Genomic DNA, 18,728 nt, shown 5'->3' with positions numbered 1-18,728 from the left:
AAATACCTTATGGACCTAAGTCAGAGACAGCCCACGTACAGAGGGGAGGAGGTTGCGCCAAATTCTTCAGTGTACCTTCATTTATTCTCTCATTCCCCAATAAGCTTCCCCGCTGTAACCCGAGCAGACGACAGCAACAATGGAGCCCCCTCATGAGTTTTTATCAATAAAAACTGAGCATTGAAATAGATTTCAGCCTTTTTAGTCCTTTGAAAAATTCACCGCCGCCCTGACTGTATAAAACGAGGGTTTAATCATATCGCTCGCATTTTGTCCCTTTTCACAAAACATTTCATTAAGGGCCACTTAAGAAGGTATCAAACAATGGATATGGGAGAGGGGGAGATAAGTGGAGATTACATTGGGAGAAATCAGGGGTGAAACTACACCACTGCCTGCGACTCTCGGCTCCGAGGGTTGCGTTCACTCCCTCCACGATTGATGTTGTTCAGTTTTTCCCAGAGTTAAGATGAATTTCATGGGCTTCATTGAGTTCAGCACGATGTCAAGAATTCAAACGTCTGTTAATTGCAATCCCCCTTTGTCTGTTGCCTGTTTATAATGCTACGGGTTCTTATATAAATTCATGTAGAGTTCTGTCTACATTCCTCTGTTCAGATCGTATTAGAGCCTCCGTCAAGTTCTGCTGTAATAAACTATGTACATATTTTAACAAACTGTGATCAAACCATCAGTCTTGACTTATGTTAATTGACCTTGGGGACGGGGTCCGTTATGCTGACGCTGGATCAAGTCCGGATCCCTAGGAGTGCTAATACTACGCATTAAGCTCTACTCGTATGGTACGGATTTCTGATCTCGGATACTGAAGGTTAAATCTAATATCATGTAACATTAGATCAGTGTTTTTTGGTGATTCTCGTGATAGCAAACAAAACTGTATTGAATCGGACTACTATACAAGCCAGGTAGATCTAGGAAATGTTTAAAAAAGTAATCAGATGGCTAAAACACATTCGATCTGTCTGTTCAGAGACATTGAGGGCCCCTAAGAAGATATTGAACAATACATATGAGATAGTGTTTTCTGAGGACAACTGAAGTTCATAGAAATCACTAAAAGTTGGTCGCCAGATACAGCCACTGATTCACCAACCACAGACAGTACCTATATCGAACTCGTTTGTGAACCGTGTGAACGCGCCTTTCATATAGTAAGCTGCATCATTCCCCATTTAACGTATGGCTAATCCCATGCATTTAATTTCATGAAGACTGAACGGGATCTTTTGAGCGTTCTTTGTGACAATTTTACAAATTACTTTGCTCATTACTGTTCCATCAACTTTGACAAAATAAGAAAATAAAAAATAAAAGGAGAAGCCTGAACAATCCGAACAATCAAAGTTTCTTTTTTGTCATCCTCATGGCTTGAATGCCGGGTTTGATGGAATCACGTGACCTTGATGACCAATGACTGCACACCTAAGAGATCAAAGGCGCCGCCCGATGCGACATGCTCGTGAAATTCTGATCCCTTGACGATTAACTGCATTATCACACAGGGTTGAATTCCCGCTGTGGAGGGAATTTGAACCCGCGGTGAAAAGACGAAGGCCGGAGTTGGGACCCTGGCCTCATAAAAAGCTGATCGGGGATTTATTGTACTGCTGTAACTCACAGGTGTGCGAGCCAATCAAATAGGTGGCGATTTCTTTTTTTTCGATCATTGCATCTCGAGGGCGAGGAGGGCCGTTTTCCCCTCTTTCCAACTCTGGACTCGGCAGCGACGTATGCTGTGAAGGTTGACTCTCGCGTTTTAACAAATGACAGGTTAACTTTCATAATTTTTTCTTCTCAACTTCTTTGAACCTGCCAAACAGACGTTCTGAGAGAGGGTGAGGATCTTCCCGATCCCCTGCCTTTTTCGCCTCTGTGTACGGATACGACTTAGGAAGTCACACGTAATTATAAAGACAAACCTTGACCACGGCAGACGCGAAATGTTGAGTCCTATCTTTCCGCTGGGAATCTCCCCGTTTATTCCAGGATTCCCAATAGAAGGTAAGCCCGAGCGCTTCTTTCATTTTCTTCTATTTTGATTTTTTTATTAATACATTTTATCTCCAATTTTACTATATTTGCTTAAGACATTTGTTTTACTGTTGAACCGGTAAGTAGGTGCCGCAGTTATAATTTTGATCAACTCAGTAATGTTACGCGCTGATTTTTTAAATACTTTACTACTACATGTTATTCTATGAGCTGTTGTTCAACGATGCCAAGTAAACAGAAATGTGTGAATTATTCAAGTAGTGTTGTAGTTTTACATCTCGTTATATCCTCGTGTTGTTGTGCCGTTAATGAGGTGTTCGACCATATGATTGGCAGGCTCGTTTTTAAATGGTACATTTCAAATGCAACACATACAGATTGAACAAGCAATGATTTAACAGAAACTGTGCGACGGGTAAAAAAACTAAATTATTTCATGCATAAAATTCAATAAAAATTAAAGCCCCATTAGCGTTACAGAAATATTATGGCGCGATATTGGAACGGGCATTTAAATATTGCCTTATCTCTGTATGTATTATTTTTGTTGTTATTGTTTATTGTTTCATTGTAGCAGCTTTTAAAATGTATCGATCACAGATTACTTGAATGTCTAAGATAAATATCTTACCGAACGCCTTATATTATGTGGGTAAGAAATATAATATCTCATAGACGAAATATTTTTTGTCTTTTTATTTATACAAAAAAATCAATTTGATATATAAAAGATAGATAACTTTACAAACATCTAATACATCTTAAACTCTCTCTTCTTAGAAAGTTGTCAGTGAATTTATTCCTAAATTAATATTCTGATATTCAGCACTTTATTTGAGTCACCACGGTACATGCTTAAGGATACATTTTATAACGAGGTGCAAACAGCTGTGAAAGGTTCGTTAAACACATTTATTTACTTGTGTAGTTTTCAGTAATTTATTTATTTATTCATTTAACAATTTTATTCATAATTTGATTATCTACTTCAATTCTACACAGTGGATAAACTTTGCTTAAATAATAAAAATGAGTAAGCGCTCATTTACTAACTTTCACAAAAAAGTACCTTTTTCAGTTGAATAACCAATAGGTTTAGACCAAAAAACGGAGATAACGTACTGTTTAAAATATATAAATTAAGTGTTATTTTATAGGGAATGCGGGTCTCTTTTTTCTTTCTTTTCTTTTTTTTTTCTTCTTTTTTTCATGATAACAATGACCTAGGAGAGCAAAACTTAACGTAACGCCGGAGGCCTTTTTTTAACGGACGAAATCGGTTGAAATTTTCCTAAAAATGTACTGTTTCATGTACATAAATTAATACGAGTTATATATCTTGGAACTGTACATGTAGCGTTCAATTAAAAATTACAGGGAAATATCTTGCGTAACAATTTCCATAGTTCGAAATAAGGCGAAGACAGCTTAGGCTAGCGACTCAACACTAAATATAAACGTCAAACATTTCACAAGAGAGTTAAGGTTTTATTGTATAGTAGACATTTTCTTTGGAGGAGGGTGTCGATATGCACCTTTCTTCCTAATCAGACCAAGCCAGAAATGACATCATCTATTTCATAGCCACTATGCTGTAAATTTTAAAATAACTATAAAAACGAGGACAAAAAAGTGAGAATTCCCGCTATGTGTCTGCTAAGAGAGTGCGGTGTACGATACGACGTCGTGTTGAGGGAATTGGTATTATTAGGCATGTAATTATAGGCGTGTGAATGTCACGGGATTAATGATACGTTTAATTTCAAAGCCGGGGTTAATCGAAGTATACACCTGTAACGTGAACTGCTTAGAGGAGATCTCTACTGAATGCGACAGCTCTGTAAACTGTTTCAGCTTTTGGCACTTCTTCTAATTTGTTTATATCGGTTTAATAGGACTTTGGCATAGTTTGTATCAGGAATCTGGCTGTTTTCTTTGCTAGTGTAAATAGATAGCGCGCGGGGTCAAACAACGTGGTGGAAGTACAGAGAGCTTATGTGGTAGCATACTTCACCACTTAGTTTATATATAATTAACTGGGAAATTTGTTTGTGATCCTTGGGCTTGATTTTGCCAATGTTCAATTCTCAATTTAAGTCCCAGTTCGGTTGTTTATGTCATGTAAGTATGAGATACAGCTTGTATCAAATTATGATTTTTTTTTCTCCACGAGCACGTAATTGAAATCGTGCACAAGGTGTAGTGGTTTATATGTTGATATCTGTTTGCCGGGTAGCAGAGAAAGAGACAGCGTGTATAGAAACGGGACTCATTTCCTTACAAGTGCACGCTCTGTAAAGAGCACACTGGTGCTTATCCCCCCGAAGATAGGAACCCAACCCGATGCAAAATAAATTAAAATTGAAGGGCACGATTCCCTCTGCGGACCTCCTCGCGGCGGCCTTTTTGATGTGGAAGCTGACAACAATGGCGGGTGAAATCAGCGACGTAACTTATCCATTTTGCCATAATTGCAATTTTCATGCCTCGAATCAATTTGAGTGAGCGGAGGAGAGCACAGCTGTATAGAGTGCGGATATTCTACACCCGTGCCACTTCTGTTTCGTTTAATTCGACGGGTTTGAATTTCAGGGCCTTCGTAATGCATTACATGCTACATGCTGAACGTTTCGCTTACCGTGATCCTTGTTTTCGGCGTGAAATTGGAATTTTTATAGTGTTTCCCCATGGGTTATCAGACAAGCCTTAATTTTCGGTTTCTCTGTCATGTTTTGCATACAATAGGTTATGCTTTACCACGTCGCAATCAACAGTAAGCACATTTTCTCCATGTATAGGATCATCCACCTTTTTTTTATCAAAATTGAATCCTTTTCTATTTTTGATCTTGGGGAGTGAAAAGTAGCGAACTTGTGGGATAAAGAATTTAAAACTACCATATCAGTACACCTGTTATTTCGTTTTATTCAATTTTGGTTAGGATCGAAGGCAATGGCATGCGTAAACATATCTCGTTCTGCAACCTGAAATTCCATGTTTATTTCATTCTATGTATTTATCTGTGTGTTTAGTTATCTATTCAATTCCCGTTTCTGCTTCAATTTATCGTCCCTGATTTATTACTCGATTGTTTATGTGAAAAAACGCAAAGAGAAGGCAATAAAAATTGAATATAAGAGGATTAAAAACACGCTGTATCAAAATTTCAATTATTTAAATATTAAGGTATTTAATACTTTTAGGTATTAAAATATATTATTAATTATAAAGAGGTGATGTAGAAAAACGTCACCAATATTGTGACATCAGACCGTGTAACAGCAGTGGAGGACAACCGTTATGAAAATCGGCACAATGAGCTCGCGCACCTGACATGAATTGTAGTTTATTTGTATGAAGTTGCGGTGTGAGAAGGACGGGAGACGCAATATTAATTGATAATCAAGTAGAAAAGTAAAAGTATCTAATAAAAATTACATTAAATAAAATAAATATATAATTGGTCGTGGATACAAAATAAAATCCGTTGACATTCAATATTGTTATCAAATCCTTTTCTTAGCGACTACGTAAAGAAGTGAGAATAACTCTAAAAATCTTGACCTTCTACTTAAGAAAAATGTTCTTTTCTTACTACCAAATGATAATCAAATGAATCTGAACACATGAAGAATTTATCACAATAATATGCCAAAGTGGATAATGAGGAAAAAGTAAGCCAGTGAAGGCTTAATAACGTTGGATGTGCGGCAGGAACCTGACATACAAAAAAAACGCCATTGACCAGGTGAGCCTACAGTACGTTAACGGTGAACCTAACCTTGTTAACAAGTAACACTGTAGCTGTAGATTCTGCTCCTCAGTTTTGAATACAGCAAGTAGAAAGGCGGTATTAAACCAGAAACTTTAACCATGCACTAACAGTCAAGCATTACCGACATATGACAATTATTTATTTCTCAAATTAAAAAAAAACGTAGAACATAAATCATAAGTGATCAGACCTGCCATCATTATTTTCACAGCCTGTACAACACAACATGAAGCTAAATTGAATAAAAAATATATTTTCATGGATCAATCCAAATTCATTTATTTTCAGGATCAAACCGCTGCTCCAAGCCCGTATCTAAAACTGAGACAAAACTTACCCAAGTAAGGCCCCGCGGGGGGTCTGATCTCACAGATGTTCGTTTATTGTCATAACATCGTATTACAAGCAGAGTTGAGCGAATCACCTGCGAAGCAAAGCTTGATAATTGAATTTAAAAGACGATTTATCATGTATATAGCCTGGCCGTTACACAGTTAAAGAAGGAACGACAGCGTCTAATGAAGGGATCCGATTACTCCTTTGGTTCGTGTGTTCTTTAAGGGTCTTCCGCTCGGTGAAGGCACATTTATTAACGGTATTATAATGGTGAGATTTGATTTTGATACCGTTATTAAATACAGCTCGTTTTATTGCTGCCCAGACCTTAAAGTGGTAGTTGATTTACAACGCTGGCGGAGGATGATTGTTCTTTTTCGATGGAACCTTAAGTAGCGCAGCTGCAGATGGGGCGATGCGTGTGTTTTTAGAGGCGGCGTCCACATCAGTGAGCTAAGGGACCGCGTGAATCCAAGGAAACATATTTCCAAAAAATCAAAGAACAAAATTATTATTATTAAAGAGAAAATTGATCGTTACTATAAGATATTGTCAAAAATTCAGTGATCAGTCACTGGGGAAGGAAGGCGTTGAGAACACATAAAAAGTTGACAACAAAAAGAGAACATAAATAGAAAAAGACTTTGCCGAAAATAAATTGTCACCGAAATATATTAAAGAGCTAGATATTTTCATTGGTTTTAACTAATAGCGGTTTGAATTAAACATTTTAAGGGAAAATACATTTAAACAAAGCTACATATAGTAGTTCAATGTTAACATCTAAATCATTGGATGCCTTTCATAAAACAAAAAAAAATAAAAATGTAACATAGTATCTTTTCCTAAAATGCAAAATAAAAATAAATTTGTTCGAAAATAAATTTAAAATAAATTTGACAGAGAACATAGTCTTAACTATTCAGTAATTTTCATGTAAGATTTTTGTACCACGGTTATTTCAGTGCAAGATTTAAAAGTTAAGATTTTTTGTAAAGAAACAAATGTGAACTGCATCAGCCCTGTGCATTGTTGAGACCGATTGTAAATACTAAACTCTACTCATTTTATTTAATCATTTTAACATGTCCATCTGTACAGCCGATTTAATTAACCTCATGTGAGTATCTACAACACGGTAATAAAATATCTGTGAACAATAAATCTTTCTGTCCCCCACGTGCGTGGAAAGCATATAGAAGTAAATATAAAAACACATTTGGCGGTTGTGTTTAAATAAATTATATAAAATATGAAGCAAATTAAATTGTGCTGATTTTTTTTTTTTTTTTTTTTTTTTTTTTTTTTGTGACTCTCGTAATTTGCTGTATTGAAGTTTCTGTTGGACCGTTGTGATGCATAAAATTGTCATTGTCGTACTGCCGTTTTTTTAAGAACGTGTATATGATTTTAACAGTGTAGTTCTTGAGACGGGTGTGTTGCGTGTTACAGTATATTGTCTTTGACTGTAAACTTTTACCGTCCTCGGGATGGAAGGCACAACGATTCAAAATATACATTTTGTGTAAGTAAATATACATCTGTTATTCTACATGTAAAGTTTCATCCACAGTGTTATTTCGTCTTGTCAAGAAGTTTTGAGTTCAGAGCGTTTGATAAGATAGATATGTCACTGGACTAAATATGGTGCTTCGCCATCAACCAAAGGCAAACTTTATGAGCAGTAAAAATGTTATGTTATAAATCTGAAAAATATCTCCAGAATGCGGCAAAAAAAATTGATATTCCCTTATCTGCTATCATTTGAAATGTTTTGTATTCCCGGAGACACATTAGTAAACGTGTACGTTTTCGATTTATGTTTGCCTTGAACTCAATTTTATTGACTTTCGCATGTGTAACATAAATATATCAGAAAATTCCGCACTAATGTAAAATATAATTCTTATGTTAAACATAACAAAAAGAGACTTCAAATATAAATTATGGATTTCTAAGAATTTTTTTTTTTTTTTTTTTTTTTTTTTTTTTGAAACATGGAGCTTGTCGTATATCTTATTCATTGGAATTAAGTCTTTTAGAAGGTAGTTACAGGATTTTCTTCAAAAATTCTCTTCTCAGTAATAAATATTTTGAATACCAAACTCAATATCCAAGCACAGAAAATACCGCGTCAAACGGATCATTGAAAGTTTATTCATTCTTATGGTTTGTTGAAAACTGCTTCAACTGAAAAAATATATACATGATATAACAACGTTTCGGACGGCGACTCATTTAGGATCCCATTCGTAAATTGTGCCTTCCGTTTCAAATATTTCTAAATATACATATATTTATTTTTAATCATATAAAAAGTACATGGTATGTACAAGCATTTTTTTAACTTCGCCAAAACATCAGTGTGAAAGTCAAACTAGCGTCTGAATAGCAAGATTTCAAGACCCGTTCGACAGAGGGAGCAGAGATAAATGTTGAGGCAGCTCATGTGAAATCCTAAATATTTTTGATAAAACCATTACTTATTTTAACCAATTAAACATCGACTGTGACATTATTTTTTAATTCTTCAAATAGACAACACAAAAGCCAGAGTGTGTAATGAGTCAGAATTAGTTTAAATTTGAATCTATCTGGCCGTGTAATTATTTTTGTATAGAGAGTGCATTAAGAACATGTCCAAGGAGGCAGTCGAGATCCTTTATGGGGGATACAGAGATTTTCAGTTGCCAAGGTTGAATTCGAATATTTCTGGATTTCCACACAAAGAAAAAATAGTGCCAGGTATAATGAGGAAACGTGAAGTTTATAGGACTTCAATGAGCATTAAAGTTATGTGTATATTATCTCAGAGTTTACCAAAATGGAGATGACGCGGGAACCGCCAAATACCCGGAAGAAACGACTTAACGAGTTATGATTTTCTCTAGTTAAGAGACCATGGAATAATTTTGCCCTCGATTATTATGTTCCAGGTCAAGGGCGCGTGAACCAGCTAGGAGGGGTATTCATCAACGGTCGCCCTCTTCCCAACCACATTCGTCTAAAGATCGTGGAGCTGGCCTCCCAAGGCGTCCGACCGTGTGTCATCAGCAGACAGTTAAGGGTGTCACATGGATGCGTTAGCAAGATACTGCAGAGGTAAGCAGTGCACAGTGTCGCTGTAGACATAAATAAGAGAACAGACATAGCAATGAACCGATATTGATATAAAGCCAAGTAGTCCTTTCGCTCACGTCTTAAGCATGACGTCACACACTCATAAATTCGGTCATTTCGCAGCAGATAATCTGGCTGCTTACGTATCGCTTATAGTTTGATAAAACATCAGCAAAACCGTAGATGTAACTGTCACACTTCTGATTCTTTCTGCAAAGAAGGCACATTTAAAGTTAATAACGTAAGTATGACGTCACATTTAATGGATGGCGTCATATCTACCTACCCAGGATGCACTGAAATGAACAGAGTGTTTTCTCGTTTGCTCACTGAGCAAGCTGCGAACGAAATAAATATAGTAGTTTGAAAAATCTTTTTTTTTTCTTTTTGTTTGAAAATGATACGCTCAAGGTGTCATTTATCATACAGCATTTACTCCAGAGTTGCAGACACGACAGTGCTGAAAATTTGTAGTTCTATGGACTAACTTGTTATTACCAATAGAACAGTAACCGTAAACAATAGGAGTTTAACCTAAATTATACATAAAATGCTTGTAGTCTTTGATCACTAAGTCTGAATTCCCCAACGTTGCTCCTAGGTACCAAGAAACCGGCAGTATCCGGCCCGGGATGATCGGTGGTTCTAAGCCGAGAGTGGCGACCCCTGAAGTCGAGTCCAGGATAGAGCAGTACAAGAGGGAGAACCCAGGAATCTTCAGCTGGGAGATACGGGACAGGTGGGGCATATGAGGGGGAAATAAAAATTAATATAAACCAATATAATATTTTGGTCAGTGTCTTCTAGTATAGTATTTGCAGACGCTGAAATCTGTGCATAGCCTACATGAAATTACTTTCGCCGAACTATCCTCTCAAGTTTACAGATTCATCCATACATATGGAGATGTGAAAACGGGAGACGGTTGGAAACCGCCCCCAAGCCCAATTATCTCCTCTCAAAAAAAAAAAAAGAAAGAAAAGAAAAAAGAAAAAAAAATTGTAAAGTTTAAGCATCCGACATTGAAATTTTTTTTTTTTTTTTTTTTTTTTTTTTTTTTTTTTTTTTTTTTTTTTAGTGAAATTGTTTGAAATAGGTCTGGATGTGCTGCTGTCCACAGTCAGCCATACCCATGTGAATTAAGTGCTTTTCTTAAAATCAACAGCTAAATATTGAAATTTTTTGCCTCCAATATTTCGATGTCTACCAGAGCATCTTCATCATAGAATAGCAAGGTAAATAGCCTCAATTTAGGAGAAATACTTGCATTCTCTGACAACCACACCCATGCACTAAGATATGGTTTAATTCCAGTAGACTCCTCAGGGAAGGGATCTGCGATAGAAACACGGCGCCGAGCGTCAGCTCCATAAGTCGCGTGCTGCGCGCGCAGCGTAAAGGTGATGATGAGGAAGATGATGATGATGATGTTGGTGACGAGGGTGACAATGTAAGAGATGACGAAAGAGTTGATGATACAGACACAGTTGCAGAGGGGAAGGAAAGTGGAGGTGATTTGATATATCTATACAATGACAGAGAGCATGTGGGTTTGTTGTCAAATTTAAATAAATTAGCCACCGCAACCGGAATCGGTTTTCATCAGTTTTATTTAGCAGCAGGTGATGATCACGGTTGAGATACAAAGACGTTTATTTTCATTTATCTTTTTTTTTCACTTGACTTGGGTTTCTCACTGCTGTTTTATTGTAAGGCAAACTAACAGCTGCTAATATTGAGAATGTAAGTAGGTTTATTTCTTCTCGATAATTCATGTAAGTTTTGGTCTATCGCCCCTTTAAATTCGGCTGAACGCCCTTATAGTCATTCGGCAAGTTCTTCTAGATTATACATGTAAGCTGCACTTGTTTATTTTTTACACTAGTTGCTCATAAGGACAGATAGACAGCAAGTTTTTCGACTAAAATATAATCAAAAGTAGTAAAGATTTTACACTCAACCTTCTCCGCTCTTTCGGCTTCATTGCCTACATCAACATGTACAATTAAACGGGTCATTTTCCTGTTGGTCTTTCAGAATCTTTGAAGAATATTGCACAAATTTGAAGTCCTAATTTAATACCCGTAGTTAAACGACTAAACTTGCAGATATTTCTAAAAAATAAACTTGCCCAATTATATTGGTATAGATACATTTACAGTATATGAGAACTTGCGTTACTTTTTAGCCCCTGAGTCCCACACGGTTTACTTCTAAAATTGGACAAAAACAGGGGCCCTTCGGATTTGCACGGTGTGACAACCGGATTGGTTTCCCGATAAAAAAACCTTCAATTAGAACCCCTTCAGTGATGAGTAATACAACAGGCAGACGATCACAAGAAACGCTCTCCTCCGCCATTGTTCACACCGGCTTAATAAGCCACAACGTCTGCACAACAAAACAAGGATTGAAGAAAAGATTCCTTAAAAGTCAGTGGGTCTCATCGAAACTTTTTCGTCACAATTTTTCACGTGAGGTTTGGCAAACAAAATTCGCGGTAAGAGCAGAGATAAAACCAGGGAAAAGATCAAAGGAAATTTGATATCTGGCCGTATAATATAGCTATTGGAGTTTAATGTACGGTTAAAATGCAAACGCTACAGCCACTTTTACCTCCTAGTCAGCAAAAAGGGGGATGTTCTTTCAGTGGGTATAATTGAATCTCAGCACGCTTCAGCGCGTTCGAATGACGATCTAAGACCAGAAAGATTCATTAATTTATTGCCCTTTTGATAAAAAAGCGACTCGTGTAAAATTCATGTGACGGTGATGTGAGACCCCGGATTTCCTGATCAAGAGCCAATCTCACCATTTTGAAATTTACCGCTTTGTTCTAGGAGCAGACGATTTATGCGTTGGCTTTGAAACGCTGAAAAATTGGAAGGTCATTATGGAAATTCTGATTACAAAGTTATGTTACGTTGTAATATTAGACGTAATGTTAGGGACGCTGTAAAAATTAGGAAAATTCAAGAACAAATTATGGAAATTCCGTCGACGATAATGTTCCTCGAGTCCTGCTGGCTCCGCGGCATGGGCCTGATACATATCTCAGGGGTGAAATTTTATTCGTTTCGTTATAAATGATTAAATTACGTTGCACATTATACGGGAAGATTTGTAAAAGAGAACGGCCCAGCGACACTGGTAGTTGTAACGCCGGTTTACATCTTAGCATAAAATGCGTTAAAATATTTCCCATTCCCCCTTAGAGTCTTCTTGAAATGACAAACTATGAATAAGCTACATGACAGGGATCTTTCGCGATGGGTAAAATAAATCTTTAAATTTATAAAAGAAATAAAAAACTATGGAGAGATTATGGGAACCGTGGTCTGTAAACAAATGTTGAATTATAGCCAGCAGAAGGCATGGTTATTTTTTGACACGATTTCAAAGAAATAAGTTTTTATAAAACATTCAAAATTTTCAAATGTTATTTAGTAAATGCCACATGTATAGGACACAGTGTCCTAGAGCTAAACCCACACATATTTCCTCCCTTTAGAAATAAATGCAGCTTATTCGGCATAATAAACTTTAGTCATCAAACGGCAGTAAAACAGGCCTATTCGATACGAACTTTATTCCCCCTTCAACATCAGATCTTCTCTCAAAGGTTTTCTCATCATCGTATTGTGCCAGGCACACCTGGTCGTCAGCGCGTGTTGCCCCGTCTGAGACGCGGAGAAGGGCTTTAATCCACTCAACAAACGTGCATTTAATGAGAATAATTGTTTTATTAAATGATCTCCCGAATAAAAATGCCAAAATTTAAGTAGGTTTTTTTGGAATCATAAGCATATATCTTACAACATAAATCAGATTTTTTCATTTCTGATCTCAATAGTCTAACCGCCTTTATTTAACACTCTTTTCCTCCGTTTCTCCCCAAAGAAAAAAGGACCCCGCGCGACGTGAGTAACATATCGCGTCAAATTTAAATTCAATTAATATGGCAAATTATACAGTTTAATTTAATAACAGTCGTTAGGGTGAAGAAAAGGCGGCCGGGTCTCACACGAACGCGGCTGACGCTCTCGACCTCCCTATTGTGTCGATCTGACTCCTGCATTCATGCGGAATAAAAGGGAGTTCATGCCAGAAGCCTTTTAAAACAGTCACCGATCTCAGTGGCTGGGGGCTGCCCACGGGAAAATTTTCGTAGATTTTTCAGTTCTAGACTTTTTAAAAAAAATACCGTATATGTATCGTTAATGCAAAAATATGATGGATCTTTTTTTAAATAGTATGTTTAATAGTTGATGAGAAAGGAATGTGTCACATCATTTTTTCATTAAGTCATTCATCAATTTGTTCGTGTAAAATTTTGCTAGTTTCATTTTTGAGCTTGTCACTTTTGTTTGTTAACATTTGGAATCCACGCAGTGAATACGTACATGGTAATGATTTATTAGCGGGTTAGGACGGCAAGGCATGGTTATTTGTGAAATTTCTGATATCAGCCATTCTTGCAAGGAGCTAGAGTTCCGAGGACGCCATAAATCTTCTTTAATGTGGGTAATTTTTTTCCGGTTTTATAAGTAAAACCCTGAAATTGATACAACGCGCCGCCTACACCCCCTTTGTGAGCCTCGCACCGAGTTAAAACGTTAGCTGTGTCATTCTGTTTGATGTTTGATCGTCTTTCTTCCTCATTTTAATATAAATGCTTATCTAAAACCTGCGTTCAAGTACTTCAAAATAACACGGAGAGAAAAAGCACTCACTGCCTGCACGTCCTTCAGTTGAAAACAAGACTGAGGTATCTGCCTACAGGGAAGATCGTGTGTATTCTTCCCTCTGTTGATTGCTGCAGATATATTGATGTTTATCTCAGTCTTAGTTCATTGATGTGGTCTTTGCAACGGACACTTGGATCTGATACTGTGGCAAGCATCAGACCAGGTTTTCACGAACCAAAATTAGAAATGCAGTCTTTCATTGCCACAGAATCATTTTGGGATAATGCGAAGAGGATGCAGAAATCATTGCGGTCTCTAATTACACTAAATAGTAAAGGTTTATTTTTCTTCATTCCAACGTAAATCTGTCAAGCTGAAAACGTGATGATATGCACCATGTCTTGCGCATGCATCTCTGAGGTTATACAGTTTCATGGCCAGCACCTCTTCACCCGGCTGAGATTGCTTTAGCGAAGATTTGCTAACACATTTCTGTTTGATCTCAACAACAGCAATCTACGCGCCCACACGCTTCCCTGCTACGATTGAAGATTTCGAATAGGTTAGGGCAAAGGGAAATGAATTTTAAAATATATATATATTTGCAAGCATTACACTGGAGGGGTATGGAAGTCACTCGTGTTTACATAAGCAATAACATCCACCTCAGGCATAGAAACACGATGTCTTTTGCTTTCCAACATCAATACTTCGGTACTACTAATATGCTGTGCATTTGTTTGTTATGCATAGTTATTGTTTATTTTCAAGTGTACACGTTAAACGTTACTAGCAATTCCAATTTCTTATAGCTCCATACATAGTTTTACTTTTAAAAAAGCAGCGCAAGCAATGTAGTCGTAGTATGTTAAAAAAACGGAGAGATCCGTCAATCATTTTTCTATATGATTTGATAACAATTTTCATACGGAGTAACTTCTCTCCTCAGATTCTGACTGCGACTCGGAGCCCGGTATCCAACTGAAGCGCAAGCAGAGACGCAGCAGGACCACGTTTACCGGGGAACAGCTGGAGATACTGGAGAAAGCGTTCGAGCGGACGCACTATCCGGACATCTACACTCGAGAGGAGCTGGCACAGAGAGCCCGGCTAACAGAGGCCAGGGTACAGGTGATTGTCACATCGCCCCTGAATTGTTGTAGAAATTGTGCTCGGAAATTACTGTAGAATAAATGTGAGAAATTAATCGAAAGCACTTTCAAAACAGTCACACGAGTTTGGTCTTATGGATACACCGTACAGTATGTTTTGAGGGCTGACAGTGGGTATCTGATGATGACAGCTTCTACATTGCTTTTTATCTTCATTTTTCAGGTCTGGTTCAGCAACAGACGCGCAAGATGGCGGAAACAGATCGGAGCTACTCAGCTGGCGGCGTACAGCGGGATTTACCCTTTGACCCCCATGGCGGCACCGTACATTCTACACGACCCGGCTGGGCTGCACCTGACACATGGGGCGGGGCATCTGACAGGTAGGTTGAGCTTTTGGCGTATAAGGTGGGACTCTGACACATGGGGTGGGGCATCTGGCAGATGGGTGGAGCAAATGACACAAGGGCGGGACATCTGACAGGTGGTTGAAGCAGCTGACACTTGAGGCAGGGCATCTGACAGGTGGGTGGAGCACTTGGCGTCATGTATGAGGCGGGGCATCTGACATATGGGGCGGGGCATCTGACAGGTGGGTGTATAATTCGACACATGGGGTGGGGCATCTGGCAAGTAAATGGCGTGTATAAATTTTTGTCAGGCACCAGAAACGCTGGATTTTCCGATCTGTACATGCAGGTATATGATACGCTACATATGAAATCTTTCCTTCAAGACGTTTATATGTGAGATCAACACATTGAGCTCACTTATTCAAACACTACATGTATACTGTCTTGGTCTGTATTTCAGACCGACCGTTCTGGGGACACACAGTCTCCACTACTGGTGCCGCCTCACTGCCCCAACGGATCAAGACGGACGTCATTCATCCGGGGCTTTTGCCACAGGTTAATCACCGAAAATTCTTACTAAGTTCATGTTTGTTATATGTTTAGCGAAACGTCATTTCGTGTACTGTTGTTCATCACAGTGTTTTTGAACATTTAAAAAAGGCATTACCACTGACTTATTGTACTGTTTTTTTTTTCATCGTATGTCACTAGTGTTCACTAGAATTTTTATCATTGCAGACATCAGTGTCCATACAGCACATCTCGACTGCGCATGCCCAGCCCGTGACAACATGGGCATTACTTCCGACCAATCACAGTTTTCTACTCCCACACCAAGTTACTGCGCAGGTCCCACCGGAAGCAAAGCCGCCATTAAGTTTAGCAGGTACTTTATATAAATGATGTGGTGTTTGTGTGATTTGCCTTAAGAACTAATGGGCTCCTAGGTAGATCATACGCGCGGCGAAAGTTGCATACAAATAAAGATGATAAGTTTTAAAATGAAAACCATTTTACACGTACATATGTACTAAGATACATCTATAAAGTACGAAGCATGGTGAGGGAAATACATTTAAATGAAACTGTATATACTGTATGATTTTCATTCAGTGCCATCCACTTCACCTGGGATTAGAGCGTCAGCTGACGAGAGTCTCGCAAAGCTTCGTATGAGGTCACGGGAACATGCCGCCGCCATTGTATCTCTGCATACATGTACATCGGAAAAGAAAACGGAAATCGAAAACATTTCACCTTGACGATCACCCAAGTAAAGGAAAAAGTTTGACTAAGAACAATTTTCTCCTTAGGGGAATATATTGCTGAACCGACCGCAAACCATTCACGCTTTTAAAATTAAAAGGTCTATCAATGGGGAAAAAATCGTGATGTTCTAATGAAAGGAATGACTTTTGATAGCAGTTATGAACACTTATCTATTTATGTATCATACTGACATCAACTGTTGCCCATGCAGCAACGTAATATTATGGTGAATATCACGGTGAACATATAAATATCAAGTAAACGAGATACATTGACTGATTATGTTTGGCGTGCTACAAGTACATTTACGACATTCCTTGCATCGTGCCAGTCAAAGATGCCGGTAAAATATCCGGTACATAAACGCTTGATTAATTATGTAGATTTGAAGATTCAACATACCGCAATACTCAGCAACAAGATATTTTTTATGTAATGGGATAGAGAAAAATGTATCTAAAGACATGTTAAAGGGCAAAATGCAAAATAAATTCATAAACTCATGACCTTTTTTTTATAATTCAAAGATTGAGACTGTTGACAAAACTGCCACCTGTGGCCTATGATTTAATAACTTATCTTAACGTTGGTGAAAGACAAAAAGCGCGAAACAAGCGGACACCTCGATTCTCTCTGAAATACAAGTAAGTAGGATATGACTCTTTACCAGCATTTTATTAACACGGTTAAGAAATACGAAATGATATAAGAAGGGCCTTTCGTGTGGAGATGCGTAGACAAAACCAGGAGACCGGGTCAATAGATGGGTATTATGCGACCCACCCGCCCCTCATGCATATGACTGACATGCCGGTAGGGGTAAAATAACTGCTGTTTTTATTTCTTTTTATCACACACACACACACACACACACACACACACACACACACATATATACAGTGTATATATAGGCCCCTATAGCCACAGTAACTGCGTTAGCGAGATATTAACGGAAAGGATGGGTCCCTCATACCCCAAAGTACCCATTTAAAGGGTTATGTATACCACGATCGCTTGAATTCCTTGATACATCTAACGTCCTCATCAATATGTTAGGACTGAGTCGCGCTCGACAAACAAAGCCTCTGAAAACGGTTCATGTGCGGTCACGTGGTTACCAGCATCAGGGTTAAACGCCGTCAGTTCCCATGAAAGATCGCAGACATGATAAAATAGCTCATTCACCCAGCATCTGGCTCAGGTATCTTACTTAACTCTTTATATTCTTATATCTCTTTATATTTATATTTTGTTTTTAATATATAGTGTAGTATGTTCTGGAGTAAAGTCTTTTCAGACACTAGAAGACAACTCCTGGCTACGGTAATAGTACGTCTTGGCTCTTTTCCCAACGAGTACTACATTTTCCTGTCAATATAAAAAAACAAGCGATAAGGGGGCTGTGGGTATAGACGGTAGATTACCCAGTGCGTGGCGGTATGAGCTACATGTATACGCATTTTTACCTGCTGCATCAAGCAGTGGTTTCTTTTCTGCGTCGGCATTGCGTTGTGGACCATGACCTCAGGTGGTCTAACGCGAATGTCTAAATCTGTTAACGCGGTAGCCAGTTTTTTCATAGAGCAAACGCACGGCGTTCTTCAGTTTCAGGTGCAAGCAATCGGCCAGGACTGTCTGCATTTCAAAAGGTGCATTTGCTTTCCATATGATTATGAGCCGTATGCATGCAGATCACACGCGTGCAGCAGTGTCATGGTCGTGGTATGGTTGAGACTACAGAGGGCCATGAACCCCAATGGTAGGTTATCATAGCGCATGGCCAGGTCACTGACGCACATGTTGTGAATGTATGTTGAAGGTAGAGAGGATAGAAGTAAGTGATATGCATTTGACCGAGAGCTGTGCCATTTACACTAGCACAGATTACTCTCTACCAGCGCCACATATTGAATTTTCAGTAGATATGCATGAATATGACTCAAATTCATTCATGGCACTTTCCTGCAGTCTCGTTGGAGAAAAGTACACGTAAATAATCTACGACCGTGGTACAGGTGAGACTTACTAATTCTGTTCAGTTCTGTTCTTATGTCCC

The 18,728-nt window shown here is 38.2% G+C and overlaps 1 protein-coding gene across 2 annotated transcripts; it reads left to right on the top strand.

Moving 5' to 3' along the window:
- Window positions 1–953: 953 nt before the first annotated feature.
- Window positions 954–17,178, top strand: LOC106177119 (paired box protein Pax-3-B). Of its 2 annotated transcripts, none has more exons than XM_013559807.2 (9): window positions 954–2,025; window positions 9,064–9,229; window positions 9,849–9,986; window positions 10,565–10,758; window positions 14,885–15,066; window positions 15,271–15,430; window positions 15,861–15,958; window positions 16,142–16,289; window positions 16,517–17,178. In XM_013559807.2, the coding sequence occupies exons 1-9, from the start codon at window positions 1,965–1,967 to the stop codon at window positions 16,663–16,665; spliced, it is 1,296 nt and encodes a 431-aa protein (XP_013415261.2). In that variant the 5' UTR covers window positions 954–1,964; the 3' UTR covers window positions 16,666–17,178. The 2 variants fall into 2 exon arrangements, with proteins under 2 accessions (XP_013415261.2, XP_086851722.1); XM_086995596.1 differs by having other exon boundaries at window positions 955–2,025; window positions 10,562–10,758.
- Window positions 17,179–18,728: the final 1,550 nt, after the last annotated feature.

The sequence above is a fragment of the Lingula anatina genome, chromosome 9 (genome assembly GCF_051362555.1).
Source record: "Lingula anatina isolate TDL-2025a chromosome 9, LinAna3.0, whole genome shotgun sequence".
Classification (NCBI taxonomy): Eukaryota; Metazoa; Brachiopoda; class Lingulata; order Lingulida; family Lingulidae; genus Lingula; species Lingula anatina.
The sequence above is the reverse complement of the archived record's forward strand: the minus strand, read 5'-3'. Positions and strand labels throughout refer to the sequence as shown.

What these genes read in the sequence shown, in the direction of transcription:
- LOC106177119 (XM_086995596.1), top strand. Translation starts at nt 1,965, where the DNA reads ATGTTGAGTCCTATCTTTCCGCTGGGAATCTCCCCGTTTATTCCAGGA. An exon ending in GTTAGCAAGATACTGCAGAG is followed by an intron (nt 9,230 to 9,848) that starts GTAAGCAGTGCA and finishes CGTTGCTCCTAG; the next exon opens with GTACCAAGAAACCGGCAGTA. An exon ending in AGAGGGGAAGGAAAGTGGAG is followed by an intron (nt 10,759 to 14,884) that starts GTGATTTGATAT and finishes TTCTCTCCTCAG; the next exon opens with ATTCTGACTGCGACTCGGAG.